The sequence below is a fragment of the Hoplias malabaricus genome, chromosome 12 (genome assembly GCF_029633855.1).
Source record: "Hoplias malabaricus isolate fHopMal1 chromosome 12, fHopMal1.hap1, whole genome shotgun sequence".
Classification (NCBI taxonomy): domain Eukaryota; kingdom Metazoa; phylum Chordata; class Actinopteri; order Characiformes; family Erythrinidae; genus Hoplias; species Hoplias malabaricus.
In genome coordinates, this window is record NC_089811.1 from 18,063,051 (window position 1) to 18,082,490 (window position 19,440).

A 19,440-nucleotide genomic window follows, 5' to 3' on the forward strand; every position below is an offset into this window, starting at 1 on the left:
GGTAGATGTAGTTTGTGTGCATCTCGGAGGACAACAAAAATTACACTGATTGGCCTAATGGTGGCGCTATAGCGATGTGAAATGCGTTTAGGTGCATATCTCCTACACCGTGAGGCATAGAGACAAAATCTTTTTTTTCCCCCTGATTCCTTGGGTCCTGACAAATCAAAAACAGGTTAGTCAAAATTTCATTTTTCCCCACATTATCGCGCTAATTTGCAAAACCTACTTTTGTGAACTAGTCCGGGGATTGTTGTCCAATTTTCTTGAGCTTGGTGCCAAACTGTTCGCAGGAGTCTGATGGTTAATAATTATCAAAAAAAAGTTGAAATTTTGATTCAATATGGCCACTATATGCAAATGAACCTCTTCGGCTTATCGTATGTTTTACTTAAAATTTTTTTTTAAAAATTTCATACTTTACTCAACTGTGTTCAGCAGGTGTTTGACAACCTTAACAAGGTCCAATCATCATGGGATTTAAATGGTATGTCCTTGGGTGCGCTAAGGACTTCCTAAGTGCATAAAAAGTTTTGTAACGATAGCCACTAGGGGGCGATATATAATAATAATAATAATAAATGGAATTTTTAAAGCGCTTTTCAGTAACCCAAAGACGCTGTTACAATCAGATGAACACAAAGACAATCACATCCATAACACTACATAACATAAAATGATACAAAACAGGAACAAGGGTAAAAACAAACAAGGGCTAATCAGAAACAGAGGGATTAAATGCAGCCGCAAACAGGTGTGTTTTAAGTTTGGATTTAAATAGCGATAGAGATGTTGACTGTAGAATTTCTGGAGGAAGGGAGTTCCAGAGGCGGGGGGGGGGGGCATGTCTGGAGAAGGCTCGATCTCCAAGACTACGCAGCTTAGAAGGGGGAAGGGTGAGTAAACCAGCTGAGGAAGATCTGAAAATGCGATTAGGTGTGTATGGTTGAAGAAGGTCCGATAAGTAAGAGGGAGCTTGGTTATTGAGAGCTTTGTAGGTGAGAAGGAGGATTTTGAACTGAATACGATATTTAACAGGAAGCCAGTGGAGGTTGTGGAGAACTGGGGTGATGTGGTGGTGGGACCGGATGTGGGTGAGGAGACGGGCAGCAGAGTTCTGGACCATTTGGAGTTTATGTAGTAGTGAGGAGCTAATGCCAGAAAGAAGAGAGTTACAATAGTCAAGACGGCTGGAGATGAATGCATGGATGAGGCGTTCAGAGGCAGACTGGGAAAGAGAAGGACGGATTTTAGCAATGTTGCGAAGGTGGAAAAATTAGGTTTTTATGATGCAACTAACATGGGAATGAAACGTGAGTGAAGAGTCAAGGGTGACACCAAGATTTCGGACCACAGTGGAGGGGGACAGGGTGACATCATCAATTGAGAGCGTGAGGGAGCCAGTTTTATTGAGGGTAGATTTGGAGCCAATGAGGATTAGGTCAGTTTTATTACCATTAAGCATCAGTGAATTTTGTGTGTCATCTAGTGCCTGATTTTTGAGAGACATAGTTCCAATTTGGAGAGTGGTGGGTTGTTGAAAGAACTGGTCCGGAGGTAAATCTGTGTGTCATCAGCGTAACAGTGAAAATCAAGATTGAAATGACGGATAATATGGCCGAGGGGAAGTACATAGACAATAAACAGTAATGGGCCAAGGACAGAGCCTTGTGGGACCCCTTGTGAGATGGATGAAATGGTTGAACTATGTCCAGAAAGTGTGACAAATTGTTTTCGATCTGTTAGGTAAGATATAAACCAGTCAAGAGCAGAACCAGTGACACCCAGCTCACACAGTCTTGAAAGGAGGATGGCATGATTTACTGTGTCAAAGGCAGAACTTAAGTCAAGGAGGACCAGAATACTTAGAGCTCCCGTATCTGCAGCCACCAGCAGATCATTGATAACTTTGACCAAGGCAGTTTCAGTACTATGGTGAGGGCGAAAACCAGACTGAAATGAGTCAAGGAGGTTATTGGATTCTAGATATGTTGTCAGCTGGGTGGTTACGACACGCTCAAGGATTTTAGAAAAAAAATGGAAGATTTGAAATCGGACGGAAATTATTTAGACTAGCTGGGTCAAGACCAGGTTTTTTAAGGATAGGTGTAACTGCAGCTAATTTGTAAACTGAGGGGACATAGCCAGAAAACAGTGAATGGTTAATAATAGAGGTTAGATGAGGGACCAAAGCAGTCATGCAGGCTTTCGTTAGTGAGGTAGGGAGGGGATCAAGAGAGCAGGTGGTACTTTTTAGATGGGTAATGATATCACTGATAAGAGAAGGAGTAACCGGGCTGAAATCAGAAAAACAGGGCATGGATATAGAACAGACTGAGGGCTGTGGAGACAGTGAGGAAGGAAAGGTGGATTTAGATGAGATAATCGTAAGAGAGTTATTAATATTGGAAATTTTATCTTCAAAGAAGTGTAAGAAGGAGTTACAGAGTTCAGAGGAGGGTGTCATGTTGCTGCCAGGCTTTGAAAAGTTTAGAGATTGTTGTAAAGAGATTACGGGGGTTAGCATTAGGCCTATTAATAAGACCTGAGAGATACCTAGACTTGGTGGTGTGTAAGGAATCTCTGTATTTGCACGTGTTGCAGATAAGCATCAGCATGCACCGTTAATTTGGTTTTTTTGTACAGCCTTTCAAGCTGACGTCCAGCTTGCTTCATAGCGCGCAGCTCAGTTGTGAACCAGGGAGCAGAAGTGGTGAAAGAGACCAATTTGGTTTTCGCAGGAGCAGATGCATTGAGGGACACGGAAAGAGCAGAGTTAAGCATTGTGGCATGTACCTCAGGAGAGGATGGAGCAGTGAGAACAGGAAAGCTCATATTGATGGACTGAGCGAAGGAACAGGGATCAACAGATTTAATATTACGAAAAGAGATAAGTCTTTTAACAGATTGGTGAGCTACATTCATAGGGACAGAGTATAGAAGGAGCTTATGGTCGGAGAGTGGAAACAGGAGAGGATGAAGGTTGTGAACCAGGACAGAAGAAGAACAGACTAGGTCAAGTGTGTGACCTTTGTCATGAGTAGGAAAATCTACATGTTGAGTGAAGGAAAAGCAGTCAAGGAGAGCTAAAAAAATCAGTCACAAACTTGTTGTCAGGAGTGTTAACATGTATATTGAAGTCACCAACTAGCAACAGTCGAGAAGAAGAAGAGTTAGCGAGAGTGAGTAGCTCAGATAGTTCAGAGAAAAAGGATGAATTAGATTTGGGGGGGGGGGGGGGCGATAGATAAGGAGTGCAGTAATAGAGCCAGGTGTTTTGACTGCAAGATACTCAAAAGATGATGGTGATGAGAAAACAAGTTCAGTAATTCTGAGATTGTTTTTAAAGATTTTTTTTTTTTGGATTATGGTTTTTGCACATAATTAAAGTTGGGTGGGGTTGCTTGGTTGAGAGAATAGTAATAACCTGGTTGTTGCCATGTTTCTGTTAGGAAAAGGTGATCAAGTGAATTGTCTAATATTAATTCTTGCAACAGATAAGATTTGTTAGTGAGTGAGCGGACATTAAGGAGGGCAAACGAGGAACTAGGGGGAACAGGGCGTAAATTAGACAGATTAGAAAAACATTTTGTAGAATGAGAAGGTGAGCGAGACAGTGTCCAGAAAGAGCAAATGTTACTACCATTGGAATAGTGTACAGATTTATTGCGATTTAGCCTTGAGCCACGGTGAAGATAGCGTCGCCGGTTGAGTATACCAGCTCTGCAGGCAGCAACAGCAGAATGTTTGGAAAGACAGTGAGAATACCTATATTTACGTAGTTCATCAGCCGTATAACTAACAAACAGTGAGTTGAACAGGGGGTCTGGGTTCCTGTGGGGGCAATCAAGGATGGGTAAAAGTGGAATAGCCAGCAATAGAGTCATAGCAGATAGCAGGTTCATTGTCAGTATGTTGGAGCAAAGTAATTGCATAGCTACAGTGCTAGCAGACACTGTAGGCGGGAACCGCAGATTTGGGGCAGGGCAGTAACCAAGCTAACCGGGACAGTAGCCGGGATCCAAAAAGTTGGAGCAGGACGACAGCGAAGCCAGCCGGAACAGCAGCCAGGATCCGCAAAGTTGGAGCAGGACAGCGGCGAGGCCAGCTGGAACAGAAGCCGAGATCCGCGAGGTTGGAGCAGGACAGCGGCGAGGCCAGCTGGAACAGAAGCCGAGATCCACGAGGTTGGAGCAGGACAGCGGCGAGGCCAGCTGGAACAGAAGCCGAGATCCACGAGGTTGGAGCAGGACAGCGGCGAGGCCAGCTGGAACAGAAGCCGAGATCCGCGAAGTTGGAGCAGCACAGCGGTGAGGCCAGCTGGAACAGAAGCCGAGATCTGTGAGGTTGGAGCAGGACAGCGGCGAGGCCAGCTGGAACAGAAGCCGAGATCCGTGAGATTGGAGCAGGACAGCGGCAAGGCCAGCTGGAACAGCAGTCGAGATCCGCAAAGTTGGAGCAGGACAGCGGCAAAGCTAACTGGAAAAGCAGCCGAAAACCGCAGATTTGGGCAGGACAGCAGCAAAGCTAACCGGCCGGGAATCCACAGAGCTAGGGCAGGACAGCCTCGGTGCAAGCCGGCCTGAATCCGCAGGGTTGGGGAAGACAGTCGAATAACCGCGAAGATTACAACCGGGAATCCACAAAGTCAGCATGAACGGGGATCAAACATACGGGGAGAAGCGGCAGTCAACAGAGCGACGCCAGCGTACTCTAACCTGAGAAGCAGACAGGAGACACTCTATATCAAGAAAATATGATATATCTCAGAGAAAATTAAGCGTATCGACACGCAGTTTACTTCTCTCCAATACTCTGCAGACGGCCTCATAACTTTGTAGTTGTAAGTGTTGTCAAAAAATGCATCGTATTTTCTCAATTGGCAGTTGTTTAAAATTGAATATTTTCGAACTAGTCCGTGGAATTTCACTCTATTCCCAAACAATTGACCTTGTTAGAATCTGCAGAGTCTGTAGGTCAATAATTATCAAAAAAAGTTCAACATTTGGACAAACTTTTGTTGCAATACATCAATTAATCGAAGTGTGTGGAGATTTAAACATTCTTTCAGCTGTAACTCAAACAAATTATGCCCAATCAAGACCAAATTTGACAAAGCTATGTAGAGCCTTACTATGAAGAAGCATATACAAGATAACTCCAATCCACCAAAAGGGGGCGCTACAATTGAACAATAACTGATTAAATGAGCTTTTTTGTGTTATAGCGCCATCTAGGGTTGTAGTGGCACCACAATTTAATCATGTCATCTGATCCTCATACTGATCAATCATGTGCAATTTTGAAATTTTTGGGGAAAGCGTTTGAGTTCTAGGTGCATTTGTGATTTCTAGAATTCATGCTGGATCTCTATTAGTTGGAGGGGTCTGTAAACCACATAGTGATGAAAGTTCAACATTTTATTCATAATTATTATAGGCCAGGTCTTTAGGATTCCACTGATACCACATATGTCCATGTTAAGAAAATATCCATAGAGCAGTACTCCCTTAAACAGTTCTAACACGAAAGACTGTAACTGTTTAGCAACACTATGTTACAGTAGTAAATTCTTTCACCACCAGATAGAACTACAAAACTAAATATTGTTTTGTTGATCTATATGGAGGTTAAGATCCTATTCACCTGCAAAGGTTAATGGTCATACCATATGAATATGAATATTTATCATAATTAAAAATTATAAAGTCTCCTATACCTCTTCAAGTGGCCATTTACCCTCACCAATCAGGAAATACCCTTTGTTATTGTGTGTTTTACTCTGATGTACTGAGTTTCTGATGTTTACACTTGTTTCTCACAGTGTCCCTTTTAATGCCTGACATGTTAAAAGGCAAGAGCTGCACTCTGATTGGCTGTGGTGCGAGGCAACCCCCTACCCCACACCGCCTCCTGCATTTAAATATTTTATATTTATATATAACTACTCTATAGTAGCCTGTCCAGAGCACAGGTTGCTCTGATAGTGGCCTTCAGCTCTTCTGAATTGTTGGGTCTGGCGTGTTGCATCTTATTCTTCACAATACCCTGTAGATTTTCAATGGGGTTAAGGTCAGGCGTGTTTGTTGGCCAATTAATAACAGTGAGACCATGGTCCTTTAACCAGGTACTGGTAGTTTTGCCACTGTGTGCAAGTGCTAAGTCCTGTTGGAAATTGAAATCTGCATCTCCATAAAGTTGGTCAGAGCAGGAAGCACAAAATGTCCTAAAACATCCTGGTAGACAGCTGCATTAATCTTGGCCCTCAGAAAACACAGTGGACCAACTTCAGCAGATGACATGGCAACCCAAACCATCACTAACTGTGGAAACTTTACACTGACCCAAGCCACACGCTTCTGATGCTGTCTCTTGTTCAAGAGTGGGTTCACACAAGGAATGCGACGCTGAAACCCATGTCTTGCATACATCTGTGCGTGGTGGTTCTTGAAGCACTGACTCCAGCTGCAGTCCAGTCTTTGAGAATCTCCCCGACATTTTTGAATGGGCTTTATTTAACAATCCTCTCCAGGGTATGGTTTCCGCTTGTACACTTTTTTACTACCACATCTTTTCCTTTCCTTCTCCTCTCTATTAATGTGCTTGGACACAGAACAGCATTTTTAGCAATGACCATTTGTGTCTTGCTCTGCTCGTGTAAGGTGTCAATGGTCGTCTTTTGGACAACTGTCAAATCTTCCCCATGATTGTGTAGCCTACAGAACTAGACTGAGAGACCATTTAAAGGCCTTTAATCAGTGATTTAACTCAAAACACCTGCAGAGTGTGGCACCAGGTGTCTTCAATATTGAACCTTTTCACAATGTTCTAATATTGTTCTAATAATACTGAATTTGGGGTTTTCATTAGTTGTCAGTTATAATCATCAAATTAAAAGAAATAAACACTTGAGATATATCAGTCTGTGTGTAATGAATTAGTATAATAAACAAGTTTAACTCTTTGAATGGAATTACTGAAATAAATAAACTTTTTCATGATATTCTAATTTTATGACCAACACCTGTAACATTCAAGTTTATAGTAAGCACTGCTCACACATTATATACCTCACACAAAGACCCTCTTACATCACACACATCACACAGAAACAAACACACCTCAGAGACTGTTGAACACACGTCACAAACACAAGCACTTATTACAAATAATCTGACACTGCACATACCTACTTGGCTCTTAACAATTTTGCCATAGCCACAAATGTCAATACATCCTCTCCCGATCAATTCATACTACAGGAGTTGTCAGATTTGACTTGATTGCAATATTAAGCCAGTTAGTGCTTGAACCCGCAGATAGCCGCTAGCGGCTCTAGTTTATGTTGTTTTTCTAAATCGCTAAACAGGTGTGTAGGAAATAATACAGCTTCTGATATATACTTTGGCTCAATAATATAAGAGGTGATTATTGAGATCTATGGTGATAAAGTTAATACACTTTTTTATGATTGAATCTCCACTGTTTAGAGGTTTGTCATAAAATTAGAATATCATGAAAAAGTTGATTTATTTCAGTAATTCCATTCAAATGTGAAACATGTATATTATACTAATTCATATATATATATATATATATATATATTATTTTTTTTTTCTTCCCTCTGGAGAGTTAACACTGGCGCGTGCAGCTGCCGCTGCTCTCTGGTTATTTATTTATTTATTTGCCTGCTGTCTCCTATCTCTACTTTTTCACCATGTGGATTGGCTGTAAGGTTTGTCTTCGCTTGGGCTGTATTGTCCACAGTACTTCATCCATCTGCAACCTTACACCAGTATTCAGCTGTTGAACTTCTCAAGCAGCGGTTCCACCTGCCCCTTGTGTCGCCAGTACTTCACATTTACCCGGACATCACCCGGCCTCCTCAACGCAGATACATCCACCGCGGATCCTGAAGGAACTTCCACATTGACGACTCCTTGGCCATAAATACAATCTGGTCTAAATCTCGTCGCCCTTGGAGAAATCCTGACAGGAAAGTGGACCATGCTGTCTTAGTCAGGATAGCTAGGTCGGCTAACATCACTGAATCCATTGTAAAGTTAACGTTGGGTTTCTCAACACTCGGTCCCTCACGGGTAAAAGCCTTCTCTTCCGGGACATCCTCCTCGACCGTAAGCTTGACATTCTCTGTCTTACTGAGACGTGGCAACAACCAGGGGACTTCTCCCAGCTGAATGAGCTAACGCCGGCTGGGTTTGTTTACATCTCTCAACCGCGTGTTACTGGTTGAGGAGGTATCGCGATACTTTACCATGAGCAGTTGAAAGCCACCACTCTCATTTTACCTGTCTACCACACATTTGAAGTAGTAGCCATGCAGCTGCATGGACCAAAACCAACTGTTATGGCTACTATAGTCCTCCCAAGTCTAATAAGGATTTCATAAATGACTTTTCAGCTTTTCTTACATTCCTCTGTTCACATTTTTCCAATATTATTCTGCTTGGTGATTTCAACATACATATGGACAATGTAAACCATAACACTACTAAAGATTTTACATCTTGCCTGGACAGTTTTGGATTACAACAACATATCAACTTCCCAACTCACTCTAAAGGACATACCTTGGACCTGGTCTGCTGTTCTGGTGTAACTCCACACAACTGTACTGCCACCGACCTCCCCGTCTCTGATCATTCTTTTATTTCATTCAAAATCAATATGGCTTTATCTAAAAATAGACCACCACGTACCATTACTTATCGTAATATCAAAAATGTTAATGTAACTTGGCTCATCTCTATAACACTGGACTTCACTTTCTACTGGACTCACTCGCTCCTTTAAAAACCCAGACTGTCTTTTTCACCCATTCAGCTCCTTGGTTCACATCTTACCTACGTCAGCTCCAAGCTACTGGACACCAGCTGGAGCGCCTCTTCAGGAAAACTGGACTCACAATCCACAAGGATCTGTATCATAACCATAGTCTTCTATATAAAGACAACCTTTGCACAGCAAAATCCCAGTACTTCTCCCAACTAATTAGAGCTGGTGATGGAAACACACAGGCCCTGTTTTCTTTGGTCACCTCCATTCTTTGCCCTCCAGACTCCTTACCTTCACATTTCTGACTCTGCTGACCATTGCAACTTACTAATGTCATTCTTTATTACCAAATAGATCTGATACACCAACAATTGCTTCCCGACACTCTCTGTACATTATTTTCTCCAGTTCCAGCCCCTTATATTCACCCTTTTACTACATTTCAACTTCCAACTATCTCCAATATCTCTGATCTCATCCATAAATCTAAACCTTCCACTTCTCAACTTGACCCTCTCCCAACACCCCTGGTTAAAGCATGTTTATCTTCATTATTGCCTCTGATAACTGCCATTATTCACTCCTCCCTCACTTCTGGATCTGTCCCTTCGTCTTTAAAGCCTGCTGCAGTCACCCCTATTCTAACGAAACCCGGTCTAGATCCTAACAACTTCAACAACCTTCGTCCCATCTCTAACCTACCTTTTCTTTCAAAAATCCTAGAGAAGACAGTTGCCTCTCAGGTTCATTCCCATCTCTCTAATAACTACCTCTATGAGCAGTTTCAATCTGGATTTCGTCCCCATCACAGTACAGAAACAGCTCTCCTCAAAATAACAAATGACCTTCTGACTGCAGCAGATTCGGGTGTCTTATCCATACTCATTCTTCTTGACCTGAGTGCAGCATTTGAAACCATCTCCCAATCTATCCTCCTCCATAGACTATCAGCCATTGGTTTTTCCAACACACCACTGGACTGGTTCACCTCATATCTTTCTCACCGCACTCAGTTTATTCAGTTAAAGACATTCACATCCCAGCCATCTCCTCTCACTTCTGGTGTTCCTCAATGCTCTGTCGTTGGTCCCATTCTCTTCATCTTCTCCCCCCTTGGTCATATCTTCCGTAAACACATCATTCAGTTTCATTGCTATGCTGATGACACCCAGCTCTGCCTTTATAGCAAACCCACTTCCTCTCTCCCTCCCACCTCCCTATGCAATTGCTTAGAGGAAGTCAAGTCTTGGTTCTCCTCCAATTTTTTTCAAACTCACCAGTGATAAAACAGAGGTTCTCCTCATTGGTTCAAAACCCACTCTTGCAAAAGTACACAGTTTCTCCATCCCCATTGACAATACTTTTGTTTCCCCCTCCCTTCAGGTAAGGAGTCTGGGTGTCGTCCTTGATAACACTCTGTCTTTCCAAACCCATATAAATAACATTACTCACTCTGCATACTTCCATCTTCGTCATATCAACCGCCTCCGTCCTTCCCTCACTCCTGACAACTCCCTGGTCACATCCCGTCTGGACTATTGCAATTCTCTTTTATCTGGTCTCCCCATCAAGTCCCTTCATAAGTTACAACTGGTTCAGAATGCTGCAGCCCGCATTATCTCTAGAACTCCATCCATTGATCACATCTCCCCTGTTCTTCAACAGCTCCCCTGGCTCCCTGTTAAATCTCGCATTGACTTTAAACTCATATTGCTTACTTTTACCTGGCCCCACCTTACCTCACAGAGCTCCTCCACATAAACAGACCCTGCCGGATTATTAGATCCTCCTCATCCATCAGTCTCACTGTCCCTCCAGCCCATCTGACCACCATGGGGTCTAGAGCTTTTAGCCGCACCGCCCCCGTCTTTGGAATTCCCTCCCACCGGACATTCGTGATATTGACTCCCTGGACATTTTTAAATCACGCCTCAAGACCCACCTGTTCAGGACAGCATACAGTCTTTAGCCTAGTCCTTTGATTTTATGTATCTCTTTAATTAACTTTGTTTCTACCTGTTGTCTTGCTATGATTTTCTTTTGTACAATGACCTTGAGAGTCTTGAAAGGCGCCAAAAATAAAATGTATTATTATTATTTATTATTATTACACACAGACTGATAAATAAACACTATAAATTTCTTTTAATTTGATGATTTATAACTGACAACTAATGAAAACCCCAAATTAAGTATCTCAGGAAATTATATTACTTAAGACTAATATTTAAAAAAAGGATTTTTTTTTAGAAATGCTGGCCAGCTGAAAAGTATGAGCATGTACAAAACTCAGAACTTAGTTGAGGCTCCTTTTGCCTGAATTACTGCAGCAATGCAGCGTGGCATGGAGTCAATCAATCTGTGGCACTGCTCGGGTGTTATGAGAGCCCAGGTTGCTCTGATAGTGGCCTTCAGCTCTTCTGCATTGTTGGGTCTGGTGTATTGCATCTTCCTTTTCACAATACCCCATAGATTTTCTATGGGGTTAAGGTCAGGCGAGTTTGTTGGCCAATTAAGAACAGGGACAACATGGTCCTTAAAACAGGTACTGGTAGCTCTGTCACTGTGTGCAGGTGCCAAGTCCTTTTGGAAAATGAAATCTGCATCTCTATAAAGTTGGTCAGCAGCAGGAAGCATGAACTGCTCTAAATCTTCTGGGTAGATGGCTGCTTTGACCTTGGACCACAGAAAATACAATAGACCAACACCAGCAAATGACGGCTGCCTTGGTAAGAGCTCTGTACATTCGGTGTTTAAATTTTGTTAGTAAATGTCATCTATTGTTCATCAAATTCAGTCAGTTGGAGCAAAGTACAGGTAATGACCTTCAGGGACCACGTTTCACCTGATATTGTTCTGGTGTTTTGCCAAAAACCTTCAGAATTTTTGAAAATCCTCAGAAAGGATGCACTGGCTCTGCTCAAACTGGCAAGAAAGCGGTGGAGAGGCAGGCAAGCTGAAGTGCTTGTAAGGCTGAGAGAGCATGGAGTCCGTACACCTTTACCGTCTCTATTCCTCTCAAATCTGCAATCTCTTCACTTCTAACTAGAAGGACTACTTTTGCTCACTCAAACCAACAAGAACGTTTTAAACACATCTGCCCTCTGCTTCAGGGAGACCCGGCTCTCTGACTTGACCCCTGAGAGTGCACTGCACCTCCCCAGCATCCAACTGTACAGAGCGGACAGAGACATAGCTCAGCAGCAAAACTAGGGGAGGAGGACACTTCTTAATGTTGGTCTAAAGATATCACTGTACTACAAAAATCATGCACTTCTCATCTAGAGTCTTTTTATCAAATACAAACCATTCTACTCTCCCAGAGAGTTTTCTTCTTTCATTTTGGTCAGTGTTTACATTCCTCTAGACGCATGCACAAGCGAAGCGCAGAAGCTGCTGGCCGATCATAGCCAGTCTACCTACAGAAAGAAAAATGAGCAGCTGGTGTCCTGGAGCAGTAGCAACCACCTGCTGCTGAACACTCAAAAGACTGTAGAGATGGTGATGGACTTCAGGGGCAATGCCTCACCCTTACCCCGCCCCCCCTCCTCACTGCGTCCATAACTATTTGGTTTGGTTCCTCCACCTCACAGGAATGAGCAAAATTCCAGCGCATAATCTGGATGGCGGAGAGAATCATTGGATCTAGTCTGCCAATGCTTCAGGGCATGTGATTCATCAGGGTGATGAAGTGTGCCAGCAAAAATACAGCTGTTCCCTCTCATCCTGGACATCATCATTTTCAAACACTTCCCTCTGGCAGAAGTATCAGGGCCATCAAAATCAGCACAACTAGACAGCTTCTCCCTCAGAGCTGTAGCACTCATCAACAACAGTGGACACTTCTCACTTTAAACTTAAACACCAAATCCTGTATTACAATGACTCTTCTATAATGTAATGCTATTTGCACAGTTCAGATGTTTGAATTCTGCTATATTCATAGCATTCTTTAATATTCTGCATATAGTAGTTCTTATATAGATATTTTTACCATATGTACATATTCATACATCTCCTTAGGTCTTCTCCAAAGGCTCTTCATTATTATTGTTCTTTCAAATACATTATTCTATCAAATAAATTGTTCTTTGTATTTTTGTGCCTTAGATTTATATTTGTTAATAGTCTGTGTGCTTGTCCGGTCTGTTGTCTATGTCATACATATGTGTTCTCACTAAAACAAATTCCTTGTATGTGTAACATACTTGGCGAATAAAGTGATTCTGAAGCAACTGTGCCCTCACGTGGAGCAAACACTTCCCTCAAATGGACACTCTGAATGACAATTTTCTGCTACCAACTTGTGGAAACAGTTTTGGGATGGCCCCTTCCTGTTGCAACATGACTACACACAAGTGCACAAAGAAATGTCCATAAAGACATGAATGAGCGAGTTTGATGTGGAAGAACCTGACTGGCCTGCACAGAGACCCCCCCTCAAACTGAAAACCTTTGGGATGAATTCAAGCAGAGACTGTGAACATCAGTCTCCAACATCAGTGTCTGACCTCACAAAAAAAATTCCAAAAATTCCCATAAACACACTCGTAAACCTTGTGGAAAACCTTCGTAGAAGAGTTAAAGCTGTTACAACTGCAAAAGGTGAGCAATCATTTTAAACCCTATGGATCAAGCATGGGATATCACGCAACTTCATATTTGTGTGAAGGCAGAGGAGCAAATACTTTTGGCTAGTGATGCACCGATACCGACGATACTGGCACTTAAACACAGTATTGTGTCCACCATATTGGTACAGTTCACAACTCATGAGTTCTGGAAGGACATACAAAGAGGTAGAATGTATTTTATGGATCAGAGTTAACCTTTCTCTGGGCTTTCTGTTTGTTAAATACAGAAAACTAAAAGCTAGGTCACGATGATGCTATTATAAATATTACCTCAACAACTTTCAATACATTACTGTTGAGTCTGCAGACAGCAATTAGAAATCTAATTTTGGCGATTTAGAAATCCCAAAAAGAGTACTTGTCCGAAGTACCAAACTGGCTAAACTAACAACAGACAGTGTAGTAGCACCACCTTAATTCTCTCCGTGAAATATGGCTGAACTAAAAGTTCCTATTTGCGCATGCATGTTTCAACATTAGGTTAGTCAGTAAGCGAAAGCACTCAGCCCGGAGGCGGTCTGGCAAAATTTGGGACGGAACACATAAGACTGGTAAATTTGTTTAAATTTACAAAAAGTTAAATTAGGTTAATTGGCAATGGGTCACCGTCATGACTGGGTTTAAAAAGTGTAGGGCGTAACTGCACTGTGAAATATAGTGTGGGCAAACAGTGAAATAATTCAACAATCACGATTCCGATTCCCAACTTAAAAGAAAAAGGACTTATCATGTAGAAACAGAATATAATATCATTAAAAGTTTCAGTTGCTTATAGAGTCCAGAGAATTCTCTATAAGCAAGGGACAAGGCACAAAACTATGGGAGGCCGTCTAGGGCAAATACACTGAAACACCTGCGCACACTACACACTGAAACACTTGCGCACACTACACACTGAAACACTTGCGCACACTACACACTGAAACACTTGCGCACACTACACACTGAAACACTTGCGCATACTACACTGAGACACTTGCACACTTGTCGATCAATTCCAAAAATGGAAGCGATTCTTTGCCAATTAAATCCCAGATTTAGGCAGTGGATAATCTGGTCTGCTGTTAAATCATACCGTGGGCGACCGGACATGCCACTGGAAGTTGTTGGAGGAATTATGAGAATATTGTTGCCTTGATGTCTTTGGCCCAGATATTGTTGTAAAATGAGAATTAGACACTGATATAAAGACTTCAAAAGAGTCGTGCATTCTCTCACCACAGGCCCTTCTCTGCGCCCAACTACACGTATGATGGATTGAATGGTTCGTGTGGTGCTCCAGTTCAGTGTAGTGTCTGTGTAGCGGGTCATCTTGTATGGATTCCACACAACACAGGACATCACGCAAAAAATTACGGATATCCTCACTGTTACCAGAAATACGCAATGGCTGATCAAATATAAAAAGACTAATAAAAAATAATAAGAACAAATGTTTGTTCATCTCTGAAAAGACACAGAGCACAGGAATTAGTCATAAAAGATTGTACCCTGTGCTACACAGCTGAGTGCATCTTCTCTCTCGCTCTCTCACACACACACACGTCATGTTTAATATATATACACGAGTGTATGTGAAGTGTAGTGCAAATGTTTCAGTGTAGTGCGCGCACGTGTTTCAGTGTAGTGCGCGCAAGTGTTTCAGTGTAGTGCGCGCAAGTGTTTCAGTGTAGTGCGCGCAAGTGTTTCAGTGTAGTGCGCGCAAGTGTTTCAGTGTAGTGCGCGCAAGTGTTTCAGTGTATTTGCCCTAGACGGCCTCCCATACAAAACCAGTATTAGTTGCTGTGGTCTTCGGGCCCTCAGAAATCACTGAATTAAAAATAGACATGGTTCTGTAGTTAAAATCACTGCATGGGCGTAAGAAACACCTCACAAAACTGTTGTCTGTGAACACAGTTCAGTGCTGTATCCACAAACTCAAGTTAAAACCGTATGTAAACATGATACAGAAACATTGCTGCCTTCTGTGGGCCCAGGCTCATTTAAGATGGACATCTGTGATGGTACATAGGGGCATTAGTGCACATGGCATGGGTGACTTGCACATCTGTGAAAGCACCAGCATTGCTAAATGTTATATACAGGGTTTGGACCAACATACTGCCATCCAAACATCATCATATTCAGGAAAGACCTTATTTATTTTAGTAGGACAAGGCCAATCCTCATTCTGCACGTATTAAAACAGCATGGCTCTTTAATAAAACAGTCTGGGAGCTAAACTACATCAGACCTGTAGTTTAGGTTAAAAAACTGGCCCATTATAAAATAAAAAGCACTGTAACAATGACTTCAAGCTTTTGAGCAGCTGAAATCCTATAACAAGCAATAATTGGAAAACACTTCACTTTCACGCTACAGTGGCAGGTCCCTTTAGTTCTTAACTGCTTGCAGAGTGTTGTCAAAAGAAGAGGTGATGCAATAATCATGTAATCATATATAAATTAAATAAATATATAAATCTTCACATTTTAACTTTGCCATTATATAAAAAGTCCAGTCAATAAATAAATATTTTTGGTCTAAATACATTTTGCCAGGAAAGTTCTTATGAAAAAATATTAGTGACAGTATAGATATTCAGATTATTACAGAGCCACATTTGAGTCAATGTCTATGTATTATAGCTACAACATTCAAACAGACAGACTGTCGGGATTACAAGGATATATGCCATTATACTCTAAAATGTATGACTAAGGAATTAAAGCTGAAAGAAAGTTATTCCAAATTTCAGATAAACTATCAAAAGAACACAAAAAAGAGCTACCAGATTGCGTTCTTGCTAAATTTTTCAGCAATGTCATTGTTCTTTAAACTTCTGCTGTACAATTCAACCTTATCACAAGCAAGTAATTAAGTTTAAAAAAAAAAAAAAAAAAAAAAAACCTTGCACACTGACTACTTGTAAGTCAAAAACTGCAATATAACTTCAAGGAAGCTTTTGTGTTTTAGCTGCCCCGAATTGCTTGGGTAGACTGGAACAATGCTTTATATGAACTGATAAATAAGAAGAAATGCTTAATAAACCTGTTTGTTTATTATGCAGGTGGATCATACAGAGACCCTTTAAAAAGTTTGGATTTTTTAACTTCATTTAAATGCGATGATGATGATTATGATGATAATAAATATTTTTATTATCTTGCCTCAGTATGTAATTATCATATCTGCTAAGATTTATCATTATTGAATTAGACCACCATAGGAAAATCAGAGTGATCTGGAGAAAGATTTTTTAATTTTTAAAAAGTGTGGCTGTTTGAGCCCTCTTAAGGGGGATTAACATAACTACATACTGAGAAAAAGTTAGTGGAATGTTAAAACACTGCACTGGTAACTGTTGCTCGTATCTAACACAAGATGCAAAAACACAGAAACAACAAAATAAATGCTCCAATGCACTGCATAAAAGATGTTACAAGTGTATACATTCTACAAATTTGTAAAAGAACAAGAAAACCGGAACTATAAACCTCCAAAATCATTTAAATGTCTGTGTAAATAATGTTGAGGTAACACTCAGGGGAATGATGTTCTGGAAACATTAAGAAAAATTATCTTTTCATTTGGAAATGTACATTTCCAAAGCAACGTTCCCACAACTATAATAGAATATTAAGGGAACGTTTTTACATTGCACATACTCATAACATTCGAAGACAACTTTCCTATACTGTCGAAAACAACTTACTGTCTACAGCAACATAAATACAAACTAAAACTCACCCATCCATAACGTCAAGATGCAGATAGTCAGCACCACACTCTATCATTCGTTTGCATTCCTTTCCAAGTTGTGAAAGATCGCTGCTCAAAATAGAAGGCCCGATTTTTGCAACATATGCCATGTTCTCTCTGCACAGTCCACTGGAAATGTGCAAGTTACCTTTTCTTCTTTATAGTTTTTTGTATGTTAGTACATCAACAGTATAACTCGTTGTCGCCACCATCTGGACGGGAGCTTTGACCCTACGGGGTGAAATAAAGAACTTACACGCGTGACTCATGTCAAATCAGACATTTAAAACAAAGTATCCATCACTGGCCCTGTGAAGGACTGGCGCCCCCTCCAGGGTGTATTCCTGCCTTGCGCCCAATGATTCCAGGTAGGCTCTGGACCCACCGTCACCCTGAATTGGATAAGCGGTTACAGATAATGAATGAATGAATGAATGAATGAATATCCATCACTGCAGAGGCCAAAGCTAGCAACACCAGAGTTTAACAGAGCAAATTTAGCCTCATGCCCTCCAGCACCCTAAAACACAGCTGTGAGATGTTTTTATTTAGATTTATACTTTGATGAAAGTATAGTAATATTACTAGAAGAGCATTCTTAATCCTTGAAATATTGCTAAGTTATGAAATGCATCAGTGCAAGAAGTTAAAGAATTAATTAGTTAATTATTTTATTATATCTAAGGTGGACCGTTGCTATGCCCTGATTTCTCGATGTTCCATTTAAAGCATGAAAAATCTTCAGTCAGTCTAAAATGCCACAGCCATGGCTTTTACACAATTTAATATGTTTGAACATATTAGACTGATCCGATGCATTACACTTGATGTCAAATATCAGAATTAATCATGTACATATTCCCTTGCTGAGCAGCTCAACTGTCTATATTTTGACCTAATACTGGATTGTGTCTTGAATTGTGGTTTTCCACTACCCTGCTGCCCAGCTATATTTAATCGTTAGACAAACCACCCACCATGTTTCCCAGAACATGCTTCAAATGGACCCAAATGGACTGATGTCTTATAATGGGCAAGGCAAGTAAGGAATTGTAGCCTATAACTTCATGATGGCTGACAGGGTACACACAAGGGTAGTACTCATGGCAGGCTTGTAGCACAACAGGAGTATTTATTAATAACATATTCCATTTTAATCTTGTTAAAAAGATCATGGGTTGTATTCAGAATTTCATACTACTGCATACTACATGATGCACTTTTAGGAAAATTCAGTAGTATGTAGTATACAATTCCAAATACAGCATTATTTAAGAGTCAGAGATTGTTCCTATTCCTTCTCTTAAAGTAACTGCTGTGAGTTTTTTCTTTTTTGTTTTTTTTTTCTACTGCTTGTTTACAACAACTGCCTGGCAAAAGGCAAATCCTCTTGAAAAAGTGGCAATTTTTAGGATGTGGGTACATTCTTTGAAGGAAGCCACAAGCTTATTTGTAGAGAAATATTTGAAAAACTGTCCTGAACTACTCAGCAAACAGACACATAGACATGATTTTAATTCAGAGGCAGAACCAATAAAAATTAAATAAAAATCAATTTGGGGTCACATTTAAAAGTGGAAAATGTAAAAAAAAAATATATTTTGTCACATTTAACACACTGCATATATGTTGAATTGAAGACTACTACTGCTCACACTAATTTCCATTCTAGACAATTTTAAGTGTGAAGCACAAACTAATGGTCACAGTTTAAGGTTAAGGACAGGAGACATCTGCTTAATAGCTTGACTGGAGTAATATATCTTAATGAGACCACATTTGAATCAAAATTAATTAAGAATTTGTGCTGAAGTATGTTTATTGGTCAAACCAGCATCTCAAGATAATTAAAGGAATATTTACTGAGGTGATACTACAGAAAACTTAAATGTATAGTCCTTCCTGACAAGTATGTGGCACCAATACATCATTCACTATTATCTCATCAATCATTGTTGTGGGGTCCTGTTAATCAATTCAGTGATTTGCATTATTCTAATTGAATGTCCACTATCAAGCACTATACCTAGAACTCAGCTTCAAATTTTAAGTTATGGTCTGGCAGCAAACATTTCTGTTTATTTGTATTGAGAATGTTCAGTAGAAATGTTTATTGGAAAATTAAATAAAATTTGTTGGTAATTAATTAGAGAAGAAGCTTTTAATATTTTTAAATAGGATTTATCAGGTTGATTTAACATGACTGTGCATACTCCAACCATTTTTTTTTTTTGGATGAATGTAGAAAACTAAGGACGTCTTATTTATA

General features: G+C 40.6%; 1 protein-coding gene across 1 annotated transcript in view; it reads right to left on the minus strand.

The window, feature by feature from the left end:
* rpe (ribulose-5-phosphate-3-epimerase) overlaps positions 1-17,339 on the minus strand; it is an 88,113-nt gene extending 70,774 nt beyond the window's left edge. Inside the window, exon 1 of the mRNA XM_066686725.1 lies at positions 17,160-17,339. Within this exon, the coding sequence (XP_066542822.1) occupies positions 17,160-17,281 (122 nt within the window). The 5' untranslated portion in view covers positions 17,282-17,339. The remainder of the gene's footprint in view (positions 1-17,159) is intronic.
* Positions 17,340-19,440: the final 2,101 nt, after the last annotated feature.